Source organism: Panicum virgatum, chromosome 9K (assembly GCF_016808335.1).
Source record: "Panicum virgatum strain AP13 chromosome 9K, P.virgatum_v5, whole genome shotgun sequence".
In the NCBI taxonomy this organism is placed as follows: Eukaryota; Viridiplantae; Streptophyta; class Magnoliopsida; order Poales; family Poaceae; genus Panicum; species Panicum virgatum.
In genome coordinates this window covers 23,821,947-23,844,673 of record NC_053144.1, presented here as the reverse complement: position 1 = coordinate 23,844,673, position 22,727 = coordinate 23,821,947, and the positions used below count along the sequence as shown (strand labels likewise).

The following is a 22,727-nucleotide window of genomic DNA, read 5'->3' as shown; positions in this document are numbered from 1 at the left end:
AGCTAAAACAAGCAGAGCCTAAGCCAAACTATAGAAGAAACGAGAATAAGAGATATGGAGAGAGCTGATTCTTTAACCCTACAATTAGCACCAAACTGGAAAGTAACGAAAAATGGAGAAAAAAAGATAGCTGATTCCATTTCAAGGGCAACAACAAAAACTGCTACATGCACCAAACTGGTGCACCAAACTGGAGCGAAAAAATTGAATAACACCAAAAAGAGGCAGCATGTCCTTTGTACAAATCAATTATAATCACTACCCAAAAAAAACCCAAGCTGATTCTTTAACCCCCTTTTTACTCACAGACCATGTAGATACAAATCATTTACAGCAGAACATAAGGGCAGCTCACACGAAGACGACCAAACGTGCCGAAGGGATTGGCTCATTTATTGACAGCATCCACCACCGTGCTTTGCATGATTTTCCTGCTTCTGTTTGAGGATGTTCCTCTTGACAACCGAAGAAGACCCTTCCTCCAGGAGACTTGGGACCCCGAGAATCTGGCATCGAAATAGCAGATCACGAGTTGGTTCATGCAATGCGTAAAATAGGTTTTCAGCTGGAAAATAAGCCATCTGCTCTCTTCCATATAAGCTGAAGAACAACAATCCATCATGTTCCCCATATTTTGCACTTGCTTCCTTAGCAGTCTTTACACCTTACCAAGGGTGCAATTGAGTTATGCATCAGCATGCAGAAAGAATCATACACAAGTATGTGACAGTTAACTCTGAGAAATACTCCATCCATTCCAAATTATAGGCCGTTTTGGCTTTTCGAGATACATAATTTTTGCTACGCATCTAGACATAGCGTACATCTAGGATTCTAGGTTCATAGCAAACTACAAACCTAGAAAAGTCAAAATGGCCTATCATTTGGAACAGAACAGAGGGAGTATAGTTTTTGTTTGGTTACTTAAATTACTACTCCCTCCATTCCAGAATGTAGGTGTTTTGACTTTTCTAGGTTCATAGCTTTTGCAATGCAACTAGACGTACGTTATATCTAGGTGCATAGTAAATACTATGAACCTAGAAAAGTCAAAACAACCTATATTTTGGAACGGAGGGAGTAGTTTAATCAGAACACAGCAAATGTCTTGAGCTTCGGTGTAAATGGTGCTATAAAGTGTAAACTAAACATGGAAAGATTGGCAAAAACATGCATTCAATTCAATTTTGCAGGGCCAGGAGGCCACTTTGGGAGCCATATGGCAGGACCAGGATATGAGCCCCCAAACAAGGCCTGAAGTTCATGTTTATGTGTATATTATGTGGTGCTTTAAAATCGAAAGAAGGGCTCTAAGCAGATAACATTATGGTGCACAATATCTATCTCCAAGCATACCTTCAATGCAAGTTCTTCAAAACATTTCTCCACATTCTCTCGTGTTTTTGCACTGCTCTCGAGAAATAGACACCCAGATTCTTCTGCAAAGGCAAGGCCTTCTTCTCTTGTGACCATTCTTTCATCATCCTGCAAGATGATGCCATCAAAATCAAAACTAAGAACTGTAGTTATTCTCCCATATAGAGCCCATTGGTTTTACTTTCTAGAACTATGAATGTTAGGGGGTAAAAAGGAATAAAAAAGAGTAAAGAATGTTTAGATACCACAACCTTTGTAGCAACAACAGGTTTAGAGATTCTTATAGATCAGACCACAATTTTTCCAGAAAAGCAAATAACAATCAATTTTCAAGCAGAGATGGTACCTTGTCAACTTTGTTTCCAACAAGCATTTTTATGCAGTCTTTGTTTGTTGAGTTTGCTTCTATTTCCTTAGTCCACACATCAGCCAAATTTGAGAAACTCTCGCGCTTTGTAACATCATATACTACAATGAAATACAAAGTCAGTAGACTGTAGACCTTGAATAATTTTGAAGCACCAAAAGAACAATATGAAGGACTGGACTGAGAAATTCAATAGGCAAAATTTCCACTATAAGTTAATAATGCATTTCTACATCAGCAATATTGGTGTGACGATTCAGATTCCATGAATGCGACAATTAAAGTAATGAAAATAAGATATGGACCAAACACCAGCAAACTCTCTAGACTGTTCACCATTAAAATATAACACAATGTATTTAATAAATGCAACAGACAAGATATGCTTCATGTGGAGAACGTGTGCGTAGCGCAGTGGTACGGCGGCAGCGGTGCACCCTGCAGGTCAGGAGTTCGACTCCCCGTTCTCATGGAGTAAAAAAAAGGCCACTCGCTGTGCTATTAAACAGTAAATGTGTGGTCCACTAACGGCTGCAGCGTGATACATGTCCGCAGGCGCACCCTCGCCGTTAGTGGCACATCCTGGATAGCCAGGGTTCGTGGCCTTTTCTCGACCCTGCAGAAGATAAAGCTTCTATCTTTCGTGTCAAACCTCGGGGGGAGGTTACCCCCATGGGTCGAGTATTTTTTTAAGATATGCTTCATGTGATATGCAACAGACAAGATATGCTTCATGGCCATGCATAAATGCAACAGTTAAATGGTCCAGGCCACGTAATCATTTGAAATTGTCATCCAAAGTTCAGTGAGAGATCCAATTCATAATATGATAAAAAATTACAAATACGATGTCTTTTAATTGCAACAGACAAGATATGCTTCCCTGCAAAGCTGTGCATGTATACATATGCGAACATTATTTACAAAACATCATGGAGGTGATTATTACTGCCGTGAAAGGGATACATCAAACATCCCGTACCAACAAATTTGGTGAATTCATACACGTTTATATATAACTACTGTACACCATCAAGGCAAGATATATCATTGACATAAAGAAATCATAAGGTACTCATTGGTGCTACATGTAAAACCCTCAACACTTAACATAGGCTAAGATATTGCGACATCAGATGACCGAACTTATGGTGAGCTTATTTTTTAGTCATGACTCTATTGCATATTTCAATGATATGATGTCAGGGTGAAAAATTTGAGACTAGTGTGATAAGATGATATATTTAAGCAGTCAACTTGTAGTAAACATATTATGTTACCTACAATAATTCCCTGAGCTCCTCTGTAGTAAGAACTAGTAATTGTTCTAAACCTCTCTTGGCCAGCTGCAAAGTAATGGAAGTATGGAACATAAGTTTTTTGAATATTGAAATATCAGAAAATAATGTAACATAATTAATGCTGTTAATAGATAGCTCAGAAGCCTTTAAGTTCTAGCAGTAGTACTGTAGTAGACAGAGTTAATATGGCCAGAGCTACTTTAGAACAAAGGAGTGAGTGGGGCTACAACAGAACTTTTAATATTGATGGAACCTAGGGTGGCAATGATTTGGGGATGTAAGGGCTAACATGGCGAAAGTAGCTAGTTTTAGGCGCAAAGCAGGAAGGTGCAGCTAAAATCTGTGAAAAAGAAACCCCAATGGCCATGATGTAAGGGCAGGTACAAAGGAAGAACCTAAATATATTAGCTGAAAAGCAAACTTTGATTCTCAAACCACAAACAGTAATGAGAGCAAAGAAGGGTGGAATTGTAAAAGGTGTAGGAAGATAACTATTTAGCCACAAAGGGTGGAATGTTCAACAAGTTCTGACTCGGATACCAAACTGTACACAAAACAGCTTTCTAGCATTGTGTATTCCCATCAGCAATCAGATATATAATAAGAAATACCGAATGATATGCTGCATAATCAAAGTGCATGCTTACCAGTATCCCATATTGTCAACTTTAGTTTCTTTCCACCAACTGTAAGGAACTTGATTTTAAAATCCACTCCTGGCAACAAGTGTGAAACAGAAGTCAGCCGGCATGCCGTTTGATCAGATAAAAGTATGACACACCACAAGCATGCAATGAAGAAAAAAACCTAAAGTGCCAAATTGGACTTACAGAGGCAGGTGTACCTGTCATGTTAAAGCCACCCTCAGCGGATAACATATAAGCTACAATATTAGTTAAATTTTTCTTAAACAGCAGGCTGCTAGGAAATAAGGATAGCAACTTCTATTTTAATATATGTGCACGATCAGGACTTGTGGATTCTCTTTTTAATAATGACAGCATGCTATACAGTTCAGATTATGAAGGATGGCTTGCCCTATAACTTTTTTTTATTTGCAGGGGAAACACGATTGCTCTTTTATAGCATTAGTGATGTCATATAGCACTGAGAGAATAGAAAATAAGATCAGGGAGCTACTCTAACCAACATAATTTGAAATTAGTTGTTGATCTAAGCTAACTTAACTACCAGTCCACAAGGCGCGCCTGGCGCTGCACGGTACAGCAGTAGCAGCATCGGCGGATTTTTTCCAACTCCCCCCAACGGACAAGAAGAAAGGTGGAACCATTGCAGTAACTCCCCAGTACAAGCAGGAGCCGAAACCAGCTCCGACATTAAAAATGGTGGAAGAGTTTTGCTGACTAAACTGATCCGAGTCGCTCGTGCTCTTATTCCGCCACCTACTTCACGCTCCTGGTCGAACCCACGGTGACACCGAAAGGGAGGAACCGGCACGCAAGGCGGAACGCCCCCACGGACTAATTAATAGAGCTAGAGCAGCGGACTCGGAATGATAGAGAAAAAAAAAAGCAGAGGCAATAATTGAGGCGCGCTCCCAGTTCTCCACCCGGTGCGTGTGATGGCGATGACACAGCGGAGCAGAAGTTCCCTGGCGAGCGATGGACCGACGCGCGGATTTCTGACTCCGCAGCTAGCTGCCTTCGTGCGCCTGGAACTCGTAGCTCTGTACCACTCGCTGCCAGTGCTACGCCTAGGAGCGTACGCTGGGGGGGTCTAGGTCCAGCCCTGAGGCAGCGCGGTCGCGTGCGGGGCAGCGCTAGGCCTGATCGGGGAGTGGACTTGGATCGGCGCGGCGGGGCGCGGGGAGAGGGAGTGGAGGAGCGCAGGCGTGGCGGCGTACCGATGGTGGGCGCGATGTCGTCGTCGAGGTGGGAGGCGGCGACGAAGCTGACGAGGAGGCTGCTCTTGCCGACGCCCGAGTCCCCGATGAGGAGGATCTTGAAGGAGCACTCGTGGCCGCCGCCGCCGCTGCTCCCCGCCCCCGGCGACCCCATGCCCCCCTCCCCCTCGGGTTCCGCCCGATTCGGCGGCGAGGCGGCGCGGGGAGGAGGAATGCGGGGCCGGCACGCGGGAGGCGTGGCGGAGGGATAGAGGCGCGGGCCGGCAGCGGGCGCCGAGGAAGGCAGGGAGAGAAGCGACTGCTGTGTTGTTGGCCCTGTTTGGTTCTTAGTAGTGCTAGTAGTACAAAAATTTTGACCAATAATTAGGGGTACTAAATAAAGGTAATTTACAAAACTAACTCTACAGCGCTGCTCTACTTCGCGAGACGAACTTAATGAGGTCTTTGACCGCACGATTAGAGGATGGGTACTGTAGCATCACTGTAGCCAATCATCGATTAATTACTATCATTAGATTCGTCGTGAAAAGTTACACTCATCCGTAAAAAGGTTTTGCAAATAAACTTCGTTTAGTACTCCATGCATACAGGATTCTTTTTTCGGGAATTGTGTGCTACTAGTACTAAGTAAGAACCAAACAGGGCCGTTGTCGTGCTGGCTTTGACCAGGGGGGAGCGCGAGGGGGGACGGCTGGTCCAGCTACTTAAGGCTATATCCAAACATTCCTCCATCCAACTCCCCCAAACATACTATTTACTATATTTTACTACCTCTTTTCAAAAAATTCCCCCCTATAACTCTTTCTCCCCAACCATTCTCTCATATCTATTCCATCTATATACTATCACTCATTAACTAACTATTTATTTATCGTTTTTGAATTTAAAAAATCATACAGTATTTGTACTATCATAATACGTATTATAGGACTCAAACGAGATTAATATCATGAAAAAATGATGTGATTAAAATATAAGAGGAGTTGAAATTCACCTCATATATATATATAGGAGCTTTGGGGAACCGTTAGAGGTAATCCCCCGCTCTCCCTACGTGTGCGGGGCGGTTTGCAGCGCTCCGTTGGAGCAAGCCTTATGGCAGGCAGAGAGGCGTGTTGCTGCATCAGGGAAGCGGCGCGCGCTCGGGTGGTTTTGGCTGTTGTGCGCTGCGGCCTGCGGGGGCGGGGGCGTGGCGGACGTGTGTTTTTGGCGATTCGGGCGGCCCCCGGTCGGCGCGGCGCGGGGTGGTGGTGGGACTACGTGGACGACGTGTGCTCCGCCGCTGCCGGCCACGAGGGCATGGGGATGGATGGATATTCGGAGTTGGACACGCTACGCTACCCCCGGTTCCGACCGGGTGGACGCATGTGTACGAGTACGAGCATCCAAGCTATTGAGTTGCATGCACCGACCAGTTCAGCCCAAAAGCTTAAGTTGATAGGGAGAGGTAGGCAATTCACTTATATTCCAACACTCCCCCTCACGTGGAGGCTCCCTCAGGCCTCAAACGTGGAATAGGAGCGAGCAGCAATTATTTTATTTAATCGCGCTAACCAGGATTCGAATTCGAGACCTCTGACTCTGATACCATATTGAGTTGCATGCACCGACCAGTTCAGCCCAAAAGCTTAAGCTGATGGGGAGAGGTGGGCAATTCACTTATATTCCAACACAAGCCACGCGGAGAGGGCTACGTTTTGTTTTGGCTGTCCGCTGACAGCGACGGGAAGAGGCGCGCGCCGGAGTTTACTTGTACCGGTACTAGCTAGCACGGGTCTACGGCTGCGTCCCCATCGTGCGACACGCTCACGCAGTCAAGCAAGCACCTGGACTAGCCGTGTGCCCCCGGCACGTGGTCGCCCGCGCGACGGCGACGTCCACCCGGCCGGTCTCCAGGCCCGATCATATCAAACTTGTATTCGATCTCGATCATACCTGTATCTGTCAGTTGAGTTCGTTAATTAATCATCGCCTTATCGGGGGCGCTAGCTAGCTAGATGCGATTTGGCGACGGTGTAGCTTTCGCGACTGTCCACACGCAACGGCGCTGGCTCCATTGGCTGCTTCGGATTTTGTCCGTCTCAACTGTCCGCTTGGTTGAAGATGGGATGTACTTCCAGGCGAAACAGAACAAATGCTGTGGTTTGCCCTCACAATGCTGCAAGAATTTTTATTTTTTTAAAATTAAATGCTGCAAGAAAATAGTAGTAAAACATTACTGGTGTCAGGGTGGGCCATGCCACCACCAATTAAATGCTTTTTCTTTGTTATTGGTGTACAGGGGGGAGGAGCCACGATGGATTGGAATATTGGATTGTATGCGTCACAGGGGGGGTGATTTGGAAAGAGAGAGGCGCCCCGTTTCGGTTCGTTGGGCGATCCTTTTCGCCTGATGATCGAATCGGATGACCCGGCAGCGGTGGTTCTGCCGCCGGGCGTGCGCTGCCGAGGCCCCACCCAGCACCAACGCCACCCCTCCTCCGTTGGGCAGCTTGGTCGTGGCAGTGTACCGCAAAAGGGGTGACAAGAAAACAAAAACAAGTGCCGCCGCCGCAAACTGCACAATAATCAGCTGTGCAAAGTTACCATCTCTAATAGAGCGTCCCCAATAAACACTTCTCAATAAGATGTTATTGGGATGTACCAATACTATTTTTACCGATTATTGGAAGAGATATGTTTACCGTCTCTCGATAATCTTGTCCCGGTACAACTAACATATTGCCCCCCTCTTATTTGAGGGGAGTTAGGGTGAAATATTAGGATAGTCCAATAGTTATTGGAGAACTACTGGATGTGGCGGGGGTGGTAAAGGACCTTAGAGTTGGTTTAGAGAATTTAAGGGCCGAATCTTAAAAAGTCTGAGCTCTAATTTTATATAATTTTATAATATAAAAATAAATTAGGACCAACTTGAACTGTGAAGAGATTATTAGAATCATGACACATTACCACTCCTAGTTGAAGCTTATTCTTTTTCCAATAGCAATTTATTGGAGAATGGGGAACTGCGGGAGATGCTCTTAGTTCAAAATTTTTTTTGCTTATGTATTATTCTTTGAATCCTCGCAAAAGAAAGAAAATAATTCTTCTTTGAAAAAAAAAATAGAGACGAGGGGAAACTGAATCCTCAGAGACGAAGGTGTGAAGTGCATAAAGTTTCGTGTCAACTGCTCGGCCCATTCTTTGGTAGGCCCTTATATTCATGGGACATGGGCTGCCGCGGACAACGCTATAAGGCCCAGACTCTATTTCTGCTTCCTTCTGAAACGAACAAGTTTCTGAACTACTCTAAAAAAAAAGAACAAGAAGTTTCTGAACTGCTTGATATTCATTCATATTCCTGTATAAAATCCCCAATTTGTGTTCGGTACACGGTCATGGCCTGGAAGAGGCTCATGTAATTCAATTCACTTGCTCCAGTACTGCGCCACAGCAGCAAATACAGTGAGGCTATAGCTCAGTACAGTGATTCTCTGAACATTCGACGTCATGTCTCTCCTCTCCTGCCGTGCTGCAGCCAGCGCGCCTTCCCGGCGGGAATCGCGGGAACGGCAGCGCGCTATAAACTGCATCCTCGACCCTGATGTACCTGGTGGACTGACATGAATGCTTCCAACTTCGACTGAACGGACTGAACCTCCTCGACGTCCGTGCCGTCGTCGCGGCCCTCTGCTCAGCGCGCCCTCGTCTCCCGGGTGTTGTAGGAGCTGCACCCGGGGCACTTCTGCCCCAGCACGTGGAACCGCACGCTCGACGTCGCGCTGCAGTCGTTGCACAGGATCCACACCTGCAATATATTCAGTCGTCACAAACAGCGTTCAGCTTCAGCGATCGGCATCGGACATTCCGACCAGGCTCATCAGGTTCGCCGGAGAACCGGTCATGGGTCGCAAACGATGATGTGATGGAGCGATTTCAGAGAGAGAGAGAGAGAGAGAGAGAGAGAGAGAGAGAGAGAGAGAGAGAGAGAGAGAGAGAGAGAGAGAGAGAGCATCCGGTCTGCTTCTTACCATCTTCGTCAGGTAGATCTCCGGCATCGGCGTCGCCGCGACCTCCTCGTCGAGCTTCCGCCACGTGTCGGTCATGTCGCAGGCGGACCTCGAGCACACAGGGCACGAGAAGCTGCAAAGATCAAAGTCAAGAGGGTTTGAGATCATCGCATGCAGGCAGAGGATGAAATGTGCCGGGTGAAGTTGTCTGGTCTGGTCTCTGAAGTGAAGGATGTGAGGAGCTTACTGATGGTGCGCTCTCATCTCGTTCATGCACTCCAGATGAATCGTGTGCCCGCACTGCAGCACGCTGATGTCCTTCGTGGAGTCGAACAGATACTGTAAAGGAAGATAAGAGGAATTTTTCTCAAGATCACTTGCTGCAAAGTTCAGAATGATCCCCCCCCCCCTAGAATGAACAATGAAGTACGATGGGGCTCAGGCCTCTCACCTCAAAGCAGACAGGGCAGTTGTGATGCATTGCTCTTTCCACGCAGCGGTGAGAATCCTTCAAGACGTTGCTGTAGCAACACCCTGTCAGATTGCAACAAGTGCAGCACGAGATCGAGTTGGTGAAATCCTTGTCGGGGAACAGGGTAACAGAATCATTGCAGAAAGAAGTTCACGCAGGAAATTACCGCATTTGTCGCAGTGAAAGAAGTTATCTGCACCACCAGTTCTGAAAGAAAAGGAAGATAAAAGCAAATGTTTTAAGATTTCGAGCATAGCGGTAAGTATTTTTGGAGGAAAACATAGCTGCGAGTTTGGTACTTGCCTGCATATGCCACATCCATCACAGTGGTATTGGCCCTTTGATAACTGGAACAGAGTAGTATGTCGATCAGATTGGGAAGCATATTTTTTATAGCACGACTATTTCCATATCTAAAGCCTATTAATTTGTCAGGAGGAATCAAAAACAAAAAAACGTCCTTACATCATCGTCAAAGAATTTGCATATTTCACAGAAGTATTCCCCCATGCAGGCACCACAGTTAGAACAATTCTGTTGCACCTGTCAATAGAAATGAACATTTTTTATGCAACTAGTACAACCAAAAGATAAGTGTTCCTGGACCACTACTGTAGTAAGTTTGGGTCAGACAACTTACATCCTGTTCTTTGGAGCAGTGTGTGCAGATCACCTGTAGAACAGCTTCAGTAAGTCCACAGTATAAGCCATAAGTTCATGTGATTTTAATGGAAAAAGGAAACAACCACTGAATTAATTGTACAAAGCATGATATGTCTATGTGGAATCATATTTAATTCTTGTTTTAAATAAAATAAAAGGAGTATAATATTCCATCTATCCAAATAATGTATATCCAAAAAAAACTTGACCTGCGGGGGGTAAGACAGCCCCCGGGCATTGCATTAAGAGAAGATCTTCTCACGCAGATCAAGAAAACCCCCGAACCCCCTGCCCCATCCTTACATAGTGGCACCGTAGCCCATGTGAGACGACCACGACCGGGGCCGGGCCTTAGACCTGTGCTTTGGCCATGGGACAGACGAGGGGGTTTTTTTAACCTCAACCTAAAATTCGCTCCCACGGGGAGTCGAATCCAGGACCTGAGGAGTGCCGCTGGGTTCCTCCAACCATCTCCAGAAAACGATTCAAAATGGCCAGTGACAGATCTAGAGGATGTCAATTGGGGTGGGGGTTCATTTTCCTCTTTCTTCTTCCTTCCTCACTTTTTCTTATTCTTCTTCTTCATTCATAGTTAAAAATTGTTTTTTTGTGTGTGTGGGGTTGGGTTGGTGGGGGGGGGGGGGCTGCAGCCCCCCTATCCGCCGTTGGAAAATGGCCACATAGTTCTTACTATATACAAATGGTATAGGACATTTATCACCATTATATACTTGGAGAATTCAATTTCTTCTGCTAATATTTTCTTTTTTATAAAGTCATTGTAACACCCCCGCCTCCCAACACCGCACAGCCCAGCCATTTCGAGGGGCGAGCTCGCTTACACATAGCACCTGACCAATTCGAAACAAAAATAAAAAAGTCAATATGGAAACCCTTGCTCAACACACACACCCCCTGGACAATGTTGAGCCCGCTTACACATAGCACCTCACTTGTGCTTTCGTCCTCGCTTCGCGTAAAAGTGTCAACCCGAAGGTGCTATGGCTGGAGGATAAAGGCTTATAAGTTGGCTTCACCCTCACTCAACTGGTACTAAACATGTGCACGCAGCACTCATGGGCCACATTCAAATTGGGCCAGATGTCGCAGTCATGATGCTCGCGATGGTGGATTCATATATAATGTAGGGTAAAGAAAAAAGAATCAAATATGATTTCTTTATTCCTATGTTTTTTTTAGAAAAGTCGGGAGTCGAAGCCCCTATCTATTTTCACTAAATAAGTCAAAGAAAGAGTGTGAAGAATTGCTCCAACAAATCGACAGCAAAATCATTGCTATTATTAATCCAGGACAACTATTGCGCCACATCATCACTTGACCTAAATAAGGTAATACAGGAGCAATCATAGTCAGGCCCTCAATTATGCAGTACTCAATCAGCTGAGTGCAGTTAACGCCTTTCAATTTGATGGTGAAATATGACAAGTCCTGTCTCCCTTCCTTTGCTCCCCCAGTCCTCCTTTTTCACTTTTAGGCCGTGTTTAGATTCATTTGTCAAAAAATTTTGAAACGGAATCTTATTATTTCGGACTACTAAATAAAGTTTATTTATAAAACTTTTTGTACGGATGGATTGTAAATCACGAGGCGAATTTAAAGAGCCTATTTAATCCATGATTATGGTACTGTAGTATCACCGTCGCAAAATATGGCTTAAGTAGGCTCATTAGATTCGTCTCGCGATTTACAATCTATTCGTTCAAAAAGTTTTATAAATAAACTTCATTTAGTACTCCATACATATATCCAAACATTCGATATGATGTTTTTGAGGGAAAAAATTTTGAATCAAAACACACTTATCTCCCTTTCCCAGCCGCCTTCCTTGTAATGGTACTCATGCATGGGCTTAAAAAAATCTTGTGGACCACAGTGCCCGCCGGCCACTAGCGCAGGTCAGGTTGCAGCAGAAGCGGCCAATATTTTAGAGACAAGTGGAGCGTTCAACGGAAATATAAAGAAGGAGCGGTTCCCTGGCCTTGTTTGGTTAGGGGTGAAATTTTTTTTCCTCTTTTAACTACTAATTAAAGGTATTAAATAAAATCTAATTATAAAATAATCTTCATAATTATGATACTGTAGCATGTGATGTAACTAATAAGATCTTTGACCACATGATTAGAAGATGATTATGTGCGGTTACTGTAGCACCACTGTAGCCAATCATGGTGGAACTTAGCTCATTAGATTCGTCTCGAAAAGTTACATCCATCTGTGAAAAATTTTCACAAATAAATTTCGTTTAGTACTCCATGCATGTATTCATTTTTTTTTGAAAAAATTTTCAGAGTATGAACCAAACATGGCCCCTAGAGCACTATCCTATGTGGCCTTATCTGAGGAATGGGTGAGAAAAATCTTGGGATCCATGGAGATATCACCAAGCTATTGTGCTAACCTTATCTGAAGAAAGGGGAGGAAAAGAATCCGAGGACGACGGGCTTCATCATCATTAGATTGAAAGGGAAACGGTTTGTTATTTGGATATTGGCATTGGACAAGAAGCGTTGGATTTCCCAAAGAGGAAAGAAGCATGACTGTGCATGGTGATGAGGCCTAAATTCAGAACAACAACTTTAAAAGGGCAAAGGTAGAGCAACTGAATACCCCTCGATGCAAGCCTAAATTCAGAAGAACATGAAAGAAAGTGGCAAAAAAAAAAGATGAAGCAAGCAAATGATGAAAACTGGAGCACGAGATTAGCGAAGGAGCACGGACCTTGTTTATTTCGTGACGAGGGATCTCGTGCCGGTCGCGCGGGTCGACCTCGAGCGAGTTCTGCGGCACAGAGGAAGTAATCCCAAATGTTTCAGATTTCTTAATTTTTTTTCTTATCCGAAGCCAAAGAGACAGACAGAAGAAGCACGACGGTTGGATGGATGATGCAGAGAGCGGAGAGGGGGGGACGAACGAGATCGTAAAAATGGGGGCGGACCGGACCTTGGCGTCGTTGTGGCAATGGCGGCAGCCGAAGACCTCGCCGCAGCAGGGCGCCACGACCCGACACCCGCGCCTGTAATGCTCGCAGCTTCGCTCCCCGGAAGAAAACAGAGCAGACGAGACGAGGTTATTATTTTACTACTTCTTCTGCAGCAAAAATGCTTTCTCGATCGCTCCATGGAACCGGATCGAATTGCCTTTGCTTGCTTGCTTGCTTTGCTTACCCGTGCTGCTGCTCCGACCCGGAATCCATCCGGACGCGCGTCGCCGCCGCCGGTCTGGTGGTTCCTTCCTTTCCCCCGTGCCGGTGGGAAGCTGGTCCTCGCGGCGGTGGCGAGGAGCCGAGGACGCCGCTCGCCGGGGCAGCGGAAGGCCGGTGGACTCCCGGGAGACGCTCCCGCCCGCCCGTCCGCGTCCGAGCAGAGCGCGCGGCGAGGCGACCACGGGTGCGCGCGCGGGGCGGGGAGAGAGCCGTGTGTGAGGGCGCCGCGCCCCGCGCGGGCCGGCCCGTTTTATAGGTGGAGGGGTGCCCTGCCGTCGGCCGCACGCGCGCGTCCCCGTGTTGGCGTGGACGGACGGACGGGCACGGCTTGCGTTCGGACCCACCCGTCTCCAAAATATTACAGCTCCGCCTCGTGCATGCACGCAACGCGAGAGGGGGAGGCAAACTGGGACGGTGGTGGCCTCTGGTTCGGGGCACTTGCTTCCGTTGAGGCAGAGTACTCATGTCATGTGCTGGTTTTTTTTTTACCGACCGGTCGGACCAAACCGTCGCCCACTGATTCCGGTAAACCGAACCGGTTTGATCGGAAACCAGTTAAAACCACAACAAATTCAAATTTCAAATTCAAACGCCAGTTCAAACGATTTCAACCGGTAAGCCGACCGGTTTGCTCGGCTAACCAGTCCGGTTTGACCGGTAACCGGTCTGTTGAATAAAAAAACCGACTTTAGTTTAAAATTTGAATATTTATATAACATGTTTTAGTCTAAATGAACCCTCCAACCCTCTTTTGTACTACTTTTACATTAATACAATGTATAACATGGTTTACATTGTATTTGTATACTTTTATATGCACTCTTTTTTTAGTTTAACTTCAAATACCCGTAAAGTATACTAAATAAACGAATATTTGAAAAAAAATGACACCATTAGATTCGTCGCAACTTGAAGTATTTTTAGGATTTTTTTGAGATTTTTTCTTTTTTTTGAATTCAAATTTGAATTTTAAATTTGGGTCGGTTTGTAACCGCCCGGTACCGGAACCGGTCCGTTCCGGTCGGTTAGAAAAACCTTGGTCATGTGCGGGCTGGAAAAAGCTACTGCTCCCTACGTTCCAAATTATAAGATATTCTAATAATTTGGGAGTTAAAATTTTTATGTTTAATCAAATTTATATAATAGAATAATAATATTTATTATATAAACTAAGTACCATTAAATTTTTTATTAGTTATATTTTTATAGTACATAATTTAATATCATAATTTTTTATATTTCTCTCTATAATCTTTGTCAAATTTGAGATTGCTTTGACTCTCTAGATTCTTGGGATGTCTTATACTCCCTTCGTTCTAAAATATAAGTCGTTTTGATTTTTTTAGATTCATAGTGTTTGCTATGTACTTAAATATAACATATGTCTGTAAAATATATAAATTTAAAAAAGTCAAAATAATCTATATTTTGGAACGGAGGGAGGAGTGCTTAGCAAGAACATGAACAGGAGGAGCCTGTGTCACGCGTCGATGGCGTCAGCGGAGAGAGAATGAGTACTCGCAATAATTTACTCCTAATCATGCAAGGTGATGATGGGCGGATTGACGGCGGCGGCGGCAGCCCATGGGATGACACGGGCGCAAGTCGGCTGGGCGGATGGGGGCACGGGCCCGGGGCGGCGGCGTGGGCCGTCAAGCAACTGATCAGGCCGCCAGCTCGGCCACACGGACGGACATGGGTAAGGCTTATCCCATCCCTTCCCCTCCAGGCCCGCTAATTGTTATCTCCGCACGCACTGATGCACATACTGACTCGACAGGTCTGAATAATTCGCCCCCCATCTCAATGATTGCCAAGCAGCAGCAGCAGCATATGCAGACAAGGGTTAAACCTGTTACGTACTTACGTCCCATTCCCCCTCCGTGCGATGCGAACGATATTTTCAGGGATCAGGAAAAGCACGCGATAATGAAACTACGGGTGACCGGACGGTGGGAAACTCGCAGTCGATTTTTTCACCACGTGCGTGGGACCCACACGATTTTATTGAGTTCCGCCTCCCCTCTCCATTCCACTTCACAGTTCACTTTTCTTCTCCATCTGCATCTGGATCTGCTTTCATGGCGCTGCTCCCTTCCCCCTTTCCGCTCCATGCGGCCGGTGGCGGGAAGTGCGGCGGGACCAGCAAGCCAGCGGTAGGAGGCGCGGCGGGGACGAAGGGGCTGGCGGCGCGAGGGGCGGCGCGAGCCGCGGCGGGCGGGCGGCGGGTCCGGCGGCGGCGGGGCGCGGCGGGATCCAGTTTTTTTATTTGCATACAATTTTTTTTAAAAAAATAATAGCCGAGTTTTTTATTTTGGATGTATATTTTTTTGTTTCTTCCATTTGATAAATTTTTCTCTGTCAAAATTTGTTTCTTGAAATTTTTTCTACCCACCAAAATTTCACTCGAAAAAAAATTTGACTCACAAAAAAATATCTGAATTTATTTTTCTCAGAAAACGATAAAAAAATTTCTAAAAACAGGAAAAAAAACTGTCGAAAAATCGACCGTGCGGAGCCTCCCGTACGGTTGACCGTAAACTAGCATGACCCGGGAAAGCATCCCCCGATTAAGTCCATGATTCTTTTTCGAAAGATTAAGTCCATGATTCCGGCCGTGAACCTTAGTTGATCACGCTACCTACCGATCACCAACCCCACACCATCAAGTGTCCCAAAAGCTCTGAACTCTCTCCTCGCAGAGTCCGTAACGAGGAGCCAAAGAAAAGGTCGCTGCAGAGCATTCACCCGTCACGCGTGCTGTGACCACCGGGCGATCTCTGATCGATGCAACGGCACGGCGGGGGCGCAGGCAGCGTCGTCGTCGTCATCCCTGGGCCCTGGCCTCCGCGCACGCGGCGGACGGCTTCTGCTATGCTCCTCCGCTCCATGGGCTTGGTCAGGTGGAGGTCCATCCCGGCGAGGATGGTCCTGCGCGCCTCCTCCTCCACGGCGTGCGCGGTCAGGGCGATGATCGGAGTGCGGCGGATCCCGCAGCGGCTCTCCGCCTCCCGGATGCGCCCTGTCGCCTCGTAGCCGTCCATCACGGGCATCTGGCACCAAGAAGTGAAGAACAAGTCCTAGTAACATCAGTAAACATCTCAACAAAAAACATTGATGATTAACAGGTGTTCACACCGAGAAAGAGAAGAGCTCTAGCTAGTACTGGCAATTCACAGGTAAAGAGAGAATGTGGGAGCTGTAAGATTCTTGGTGATGAACCTAATTAACCTGGAAATCCATGAGGATGACATCGTAGGGAGTGGACGCTGCGACCGTTCCCGAGCCAGCTGCGGCCTGCTCGAGAGCAGCTCCGAACATGCTGGCGGCCTTGGCTCCGTCCTCTGCCGCTTCGACAGTTGCTCCTAGCTGGTGCAGTATCTTCTTCCCGATCGTCTGCAAGGCCAGAGTGTCCTCCACTAGCAGCACGCGCGTTCCGGTCAATGGCTTTTCGTCCTCCGCTCTTGGTTCTGATTCTGAACCCGAATGCGCAGCCATGGCGGCGGATGCGCCAGCTGCTCCTGATGACGATCCTCCTGGGGTGCCAGTGTCAGTGTTGGTGTTGCCGTCAGGAATAGCATGAGATATCTGGAGGTCCCTGAGAGTCTTGAGAACGTAACCGGGAGCCGTGGATTGGCTTTTGCGGGACAAGGTCGCACATTGTACTATGCCTGAACCTCATCAAGTCAGTAGAAGAGGTGTTCGCATCTGCGAGACAGACAACTTTGCATGGAATTTTATTTTTGATTCCAGCAAAATTCATCTCTGGGCACATGTCCACCAGTTTTCCATAGTGTGCGTCAATGACAACTAGCACTCCTCTCTGGATGCTATTGCTGTTATTCAGTGCGATGGGCAGTATTTGGGTAACCGTATCTCTGGGCCTGAAACAGTAGTCCGTGCGGCATTCAAAACTGTCCGATGATGTCCTTGCAGGAGAAGTGTTCGCACGGCACGACTTCTCGACAGCAGAGGCAAGGACCTCGAGCTGTGGGACTAGGCAGACTTGAATCCCAACGCTCTCCATCCAAGATCGCAGGATTCTTCGCGTTTCATCACCATGAACAAGAAGCACACAGTGGATACCGTCAAAGCTGCTAGCTTCTCTGAATGCTGCGGCTCGGATGCGGCTTTCGCCTGTTTCTATCGTTGGGGTCGAACTGCCTTCTTCTATGTCATGTTGTTCGTGCTGTCCACCCATCTTCATGAACACATTGAAGCCAACACAGGTTCCAGCAGACTTACCAGGCTCTTTGTCCTTGATGCTAATCTCACCTCCCATCAGACGAACCTGTTATAAACAGTATATGTCAGGTAAAATACAGTAACTTCACAAGAAAGGAATGGTATATCAAATCATCAAAAACATCTGAAGCATGAAAAATTTGAGCAGGGAAATAGAACTTACGAAAGACTGAACGATTCCAAGCCCCAGACCAGTTCCTCCTTGCCCTTCTTTAACTTGGATGTAGTCCTCAAACACCAACTCTCTCTTTTCCTTTGGGATCCCAATGCCAGTATCATCCACTTCAAAGTAGAACTCAATCGAATTGGGATAATTTTGGACCAAACTGAACGAGTGACAATCAGCGTGACGTTCTCTTGTTTTGAACAAGCATAAGAAATTGGCACCGGGTATTAAACAGCCGAATCTCGAAGGAACACTGACTGGGCTACTTGTAATTGGCCTATTTGCCCAAGCACGGAGAATGACATGCCCTTGTTGAGTGAACTTCACAGAATTGCTGAGTATGTTGTCCAGGATCTGCTTGAGCCTCCTGCAGTCACCTATCACATTCCCACATTTGAGGATGGATAGATCGCAGGGATCAAAGACCACCTCAAGCCCTTTGCTGATGCCTACAATGTTGATCATGTCCATGGATTCTTCCAGAACGTCCGCTAGGTTGAACTCGGCCTCGTCTAGCTGCATCTTTCCTGATTCAACCTTGCTTGTGTCTAGTATCGAGTTAAGTATCCCTGCACACATTACATTGCAGTGTTGAAGATTCCGCTGATTATGAAGTGAGCGCCCAAGTTGTAAAGCGAGGCCCATTTCACTTGACACACGCAGGTATCAAGTAATCAAGACGAAACCCATTAAGTTTAATTTTTTCAAAATATTTTTAGCTGATGAAAAGTGAAGATCCGAAGAGAGGAACATCTATCTATCTACAAATAGCAGTTGAAAGTATGGGAAGTTCCAGCTCACCAAGCAGTTTCTTCGTGCAGGCATCCATCTGGTCAAGGTTGCGCGTGATCTGCGGGTGCGCCTGGGCCTCGGCCCGGGACACGTCCACCAGCCCCGCGATCGCCGCCAGCGCCGACCTGATGTAGTGGCTGGCGCCGGCGAACGCGCCGGTCGTGTTGAGGCTCTTCCGCTCCGCCTGCTGCAGCGCCTCCCTGTGCCTGACGAGGCTCGCCCGCAGCGCCGCCTCCCACGCCGCCGACCGCCGGAGCGCCCTCAGCGTGGCGAGGAGCGCCGCGGCCGCGGCCGCGGCGGCCATCGCGCCGCACGCCACGGCGACGCCCGTGCCCCAGGGCAGGGGCATGGCTGCCGTGCGCTGCGAGGTCGCCGAGAAACCACCTGAAACGACAGACGATGACGACGGGGCAATGGCAGGGTTGTAGAGTTCTGACTTGAGAGAGAGAGAGAGAGAGATTTAGCTGTAGGCTACTGTAAATTGTAATTAGCCGTATCACCGTAATATGGAAAATATCTTGTTGCGTTTGATGAAAGATGGAAAGAGAGGATCATAGAGGCCTTCAATGGAGATCATGCAGGGGTATACAATTTCTCGTAACTTGAAATTAAAACAAAATTAGTAGTTAAAACTTGAGATTTACTAGTACAAAGCTACGAAGGTACTAGTAGATGAACTAAACAATGAACAAACAACATTGGCCGTCATTCACAAAGCAAAATCAAACATCGATTCATCTGTCATTTTGAGCCGGTTGATTAGCGTTAGGGGCCTAGGGGTTAGTGCAAAATTCCTACCTCCTCTCTTCCCTGGCTTCTTCAACTCTTGTGTCCACGGTCACCGTCGCCTCGCCTGGCTTCCTGGGTCAGCGGGACGACGATGCTTGCCTGCTGGACGCACGCACAGGCGCAGCGCCGAGCGCACTCAGGGGAGTCAAAAAGGCTCGCGGCGGTGGCGGCGCGGCACAATGTCCTTGGCGGTCGCGCGGAGCGGCAGAGTATTGGAGGCTGGAGCGTCAAGTTGTAGACGTGGATCGCGTAATCACCGGCACCCGCGTCGCGAGAATTTTCTTCCGTGTTTTGGAGTCGGCCAATCGAGAGGGGGAGTCACACTCGACGCATCGTTTCGTTTGCTCCGTGATCTATCTGTACGCCATACGTTTATACAGTACATTCTCCGCACCTGACCTGTATATCTACGTACATGTACATAGACCTGGGACAGGGCCCCACGACTGCTCGTGTACGCCGCGGCCGGCATTCATGATCCACCTCGACCGCGCCCGCGCGCCGCCGCGACGGCGGCGGCGGCGGCGTTCGCGCAGGAGCTGATGATGCTGTTCAACCTCCACTCGGCGGCCGGGCCACGCGGGCGTGGAGGGCCAGCACCACCTGCTCCTGCAGGGCGTTGCCGCCGGCACGCTGGCCGCGACGGCGCTCGGTGTCGCGGCGCCACGGATGGAGCTTTCGCGGTGAGCCTTGTGCGGTCGGCGAGCCTGGCGGCCTGGCCCTCCAGGGCGCCTCAAAATTTTCCCTGATTCGTGGCCATGGGGGTCGTGCTGTTGACGCCCGCGCTCCGGCCGAGAACACACTTTGGCAATGCAATTTTTGATGCAATTTTGGCATATCCAAATTATCTTTGAAGAACACACTTCTACTTCGCTGAATCCAAAAGGACTGGAAGAATACTACAAGTTTGTCCACGTCATTCCTGTGAACGGTAAATGAAATCGTTCGGTCAGAATTGCTTTTCCCTGGGTGCACAGAATAGAGGTTCAAATTGAAGAGAAACTTGGAACAAAGTAGCGTTAACAGGACAATGAAATGCTTGCACCCAATCTCCTAGACTTTTTTGGGCATATGTCAAGAACAGATCTAATGCAACAGTGCAAGAAGCCAAACCCACGGTTCATCATAGTTGCCCATACAAGCATATGTAGCAAGCCATACCTCTGCTTCTTTTGGTTTTGGCGACCACAAACATGAATGGTATTTAAATACACCTGAATGGTACATGCAAATTGTTCCATGGTCAAAAGACAGTACACTTGGTTAATAATCCTAGGTTTACTTTATATACACAACATTTTTCCTCTACTTGCAGTTACAAGGGAAATGAATGGCCATTGTTCCACATCTAGCATTATACTTTCATGTTTGACAGAAAGACCCAACTCTATCTTCAACGGAGATGCTTCTCTAACGGAAGAGCCTAGGAACAGATCGTCGTGGTGTCTTCCCTTCAAGCTTCAGTCTTTTGTATGCTTCCCTGATGTGGCAAGGCCTAATTGGTCCAGAATCCTTCCTCTCAGTCATCACTACCGGGCTGCAATACACACAATCAAATTGTTAGGAAAAAGCCACGCACCAATCAAAAAAAGACACATAAAACTGGGCTAGTCAATATTACAGGTGGACGCTATGGTTGTCATGTTCAGACACAAGTTGCTAGTCAATATTACAACGCGACTATTACGAACATGCCTGTTTCAATTAGCTCTCCAACAAACATTTTTGCTATCCCTGATGCCACATTGACGTAGGGATAGAAATCTTTTGACTTCCAGTGATGCTTGTCCATAGCTGCAAGTAAACACAATAACAGATTAACTCTACAAACATCGCCGGACTGATTTGACGACCTGGATAGCAAACACACACTACACGTTTGTCTTGGCGGCCAGAAGTTTCCGTGGCAGCCAAAATTGAACTGCAAAGGAATATAGTATTTCCTTGGTAGTTTGAAAATATAGCCAAGAACGTGGCGGACTTTTTACCTGCTAAGATCGCTTGGCATTTCCTTAGCAGTTTTATTGAACTGCCAATGAAATAGTGCTTTTTCTTGGCTGTTTTGGTGACTGCCAAGAAAATAGTGCATTCTCTTGGTTATTTTGCGGAACCACTCTCGATCGGCGACCAGTACTTCCTGGCCTAGGGCTGGCGCTAGGTCAGACTTGGTGGGGGGTTCCTCCTCGATCTTGACAGTGGGGGAGTTGAGGGCCTGCACGAAGACTCCGGCCGGGACGAGTGCCCGCTTGGAGCCCAGCTTGGAGAGTACGTCGGCTGCCACGTTGTAGTCTCGGAGGACGTGATGGAATTTCAGGCCGTAGAAGTGGGCCTCGAGCTTACGTAGTATCTCCTTGCAGTTGGCGTCCATCTTCTCCTGAGTGCAGTTCCAATCCTTGTTGACTTGCTGGATGACGACTTTGGAGTCACCATAGGCGAGTAGCCTCTTGATGCCAAGGGAGGCCGCGATCCTGAGACCGTGGATGAGTGCCTCGTACTCGGTCGCATTGTTTGTGGCCTTGAAGAGTAGCTGCAGGACATACTTTAGCTGCTCACCTCTCGGAGAGATGAAGAGGATGCCTGCACCAGTGCCGTCGAGGTTAAGGGCGCCGTCGAAGTACATGACCCAGTGCTCGGGTCGTTCGTCAGGTGGAGGATCCTGGATCTCTGTCCACTCGGCGATGAAGTCGGCCAGGGCTTGTGACTTGATGGTGGAGCGAGGAAGGAACTCGATGGACAGAGCCCCTAGTTCCACCAACCACTTGATGACCCGGCCGTTGGCATCTCTGTTGTGGAGTATGTGAAAGGATCGATAGACCAAGAGGGGGGTGAATTGGGCCTTTTTCAATTTCTAAAACACAATAAAACAACATTAACCTATGCAATGCTAGTAAGGCACCAATTCACCAACCGGATAACTAAGTTACCTACACAAGCTAAGAGAGATATAAAGAGAAATAAAGCCTAGCAAGGTAGAGCTAAGTTATGATCTCTAAGTCAAGCACATGAATAAATTGCATGAAAGAAAATGCTTGAATAAAGAGAGTGGACAAGAGACGACCGGATTTTTTCCCGTGGTATCGATGTGTTGGCACACACCCCTAATCCATGTTGTGACACTCACAAAGAGTCTTGTCACCTCCCAAGTCACCGAGACGAGGGCGCTCACTAAGAGTCTCTGTTCACCATCCCGGCGTGGTGGAGATCAAGCCACGTACAATCTTCTTCGGGCTCCCACAATCCTTGGCAAGCTCCGAAAGAAACACCTTCAATCACCAAGATCGTCTAGGTGCTGCCAATCACCAAGAGTAACAAGCTCCTAAGCCTTCACTTGACCTACACTCAGTTGGCCCTAGCTCAAGCACACTTGCTACACTTGCAAAGGATGAATTCTTCAAGGTTGAAGCACAAACAAAACACTAGATCTTCTCTCTTTTGCTCAAAGCTCTTTCTCTTTTTCTCAAGGGTGGCCTCAGGTT

General features: G+C 47.2%; 4 protein-coding genes across 5 annotated transcripts; all 4 read right to left on the bottom strand.

The window, feature by feature from the left end:
- Window positions 1-113: 113 nt before the first annotated feature.
- LOC120650879 (ras-related protein RABC2a-like) lies at window positions 114-5,215 on the bottom strand. The gene is made up of 6 exons (XM_039928175.1): window positions 4,910-5,215; window positions 3,693-3,761; window positions 3,025-3,090; window positions 1,724-1,845; window positions 1,357-1,485; window positions 114-506 (listed from the first exon to the last, which is right to left on the bottom strand). The coding sequence occupies exons 1-6, from the start codon at window positions 5,061-5,063 to the stop codon at window positions 393-395; spliced, it is 654 nt and encodes a 217-aa protein (XP_039784109.1). The 5' UTR covers window positions 5,064-5,215; the 3' UTR covers window positions 114-392.
- A 3,006-nt stretch (window positions 5,216-8,221) lies between these two features.
- On the bottom strand, window positions 8,222-13,493 carry LOC120650878 (E3 ubiquitin-protein ligase RZFP34-like). 2 transcript variants are annotated; one of them, XM_039928174.1, is made up of 11 exons: window positions 13,222-13,492; window positions 12,998-13,085; window positions 12,776-12,835; window positions 10,014-10,046; window positions 9,839-9,916; window positions 9,677-9,720; window positions 9,540-9,580; window positions 9,353-9,435; window positions 9,149-9,240; window positions 8,923-9,034; window positions 8,222-8,699 (listed from the first exon to the last, which is right to left on the bottom strand). In XM_039928174.1, exons 1-11 carry the CDS (start codon window positions 13,248-13,250, stop codon window positions 8,586-8,588), a joined length of 774 nt encoding a protein of 257 aa, XP_039784108.1. In that variant the 5' UTR covers window positions 13,251-13,492; the 3' UTR covers window positions 8,222-8,585. The 2 variants fall into 2 exon arrangements, with proteins under 2 accessions (XP_039784108.1, XP_039784107.1); XM_039928173.1 differs by having other exon boundaries at window positions 9,540-9,720; window positions 13,222-13,493.
- Window positions 13,494-15,811: 2,318 nt separating this feature from the next.
- On the bottom strand, window positions 15,812-18,811 carry LOC120647848 (probable histidine kinase 2). Its single transcript, XM_039924674.1, has 3 exons — window positions 18,472-18,811; window positions 17,668-18,239; window positions 15,812-17,550 (listed from the first exon to the last, which is right to left on the bottom strand). The coding sequence occupies exons 1-3, from the start codon at window positions 18,809-18,811 to the stop codon at window positions 16,828-16,830; spliced, it is 1,635 nt and encodes a 544-aa protein (XP_039780608.1). The 3' UTR covers window positions 15,812-16,827.
- Window positions 16,004-16,757, bottom strand: LOC120647849 (probable histidine kinase 2). The gene is made up of 2 exons (XM_039924675.1): window positions 16,491-16,757; window positions 16,004-16,312 (listed from the first exon to the last, which is right to left on the bottom strand). The coding sequence occupies exons 1-2, from the start codon at window positions 16,755-16,757 to the stop codon at window positions 16,004-16,006; spliced, it is 576 nt and encodes a 191-aa protein (XP_039780609.1).
- Window positions 18,812-22,727: the final 3,916 nt, after the last annotated feature.

Coding starts and splice junctions, on each gene's coding strand:
- LOC120650879 (XM_039928175.1), bottom strand. CDS start 5,063: ATGGGGTCGCCGGGGGCGGGGAGCAGCGGCGGCGGCGGCCACGAGTGC. Junction 3,091..3,692: donor GTTGACAATATGGGATACTG/GTAAGCATGCAC, acceptor ATTACTTTGCAG/CTGGCCAAGAGAGGTTTAGA. Junction 1,846..3,024: donor AGCTCAGGGAATTATTGTAG/GTAACATAATAT, acceptor ATTTCATTGTAG/TATATGATGTTACAAAGCGC.
- LOC120650878 (XM_039928173.1), bottom strand. CDS start 13,250: ATGGATTCCGGGTCGGAGCAGCAGCACGG. Junction 9,917..10,013: donor ACTGCTCCAAAGAACAGGAT/GTAAGTTGTCTG, acceptor TTCTATTGACAG/GTGCAACAGAATTGTTCTAA. Junction 9,436..9,539: donor CTTTCACTGCGACAAATGCG/GTAATTTCCTGC, acceptor GCAATCTGACAG/GGTGTTGCTACAGCAACGTC.
- LOC120647849 (XM_039924675.1), bottom strand. CDS start 16,757: ATGGCTGCGCATTCGGGTTCAGAATCAGAACCAAGAGCGGAGGACGAA. Junction 16,313..16,490: donor TCATCCTCATGGATTTCCAG/GTTAATTAGGTT, acceptor TCTTGGTGCCAG/ATGCCCGTGATGGACGGCTA.
- LOC120647848 (XM_039924674.1), bottom strand. CDS start 18,811: ATGCCCCTGCCCTGGGGCACGGGCGTCGCCGTGGCGTGCGGCGCGATG. Junction 18,240..18,471: donor CTGCACGAAGAAACTGCTTG/GTGAGCTGGAAC, acceptor TAATGTGTGCAG/GGATACTTAACTCGATACTA. Junction 17,551..17,667: donor TTGGAATCGTTCAGTCTTTC/GTAAGTTCTATT, acceptor TGTTTATAACAG/GTTCGTCTGATGGGAGGTGA.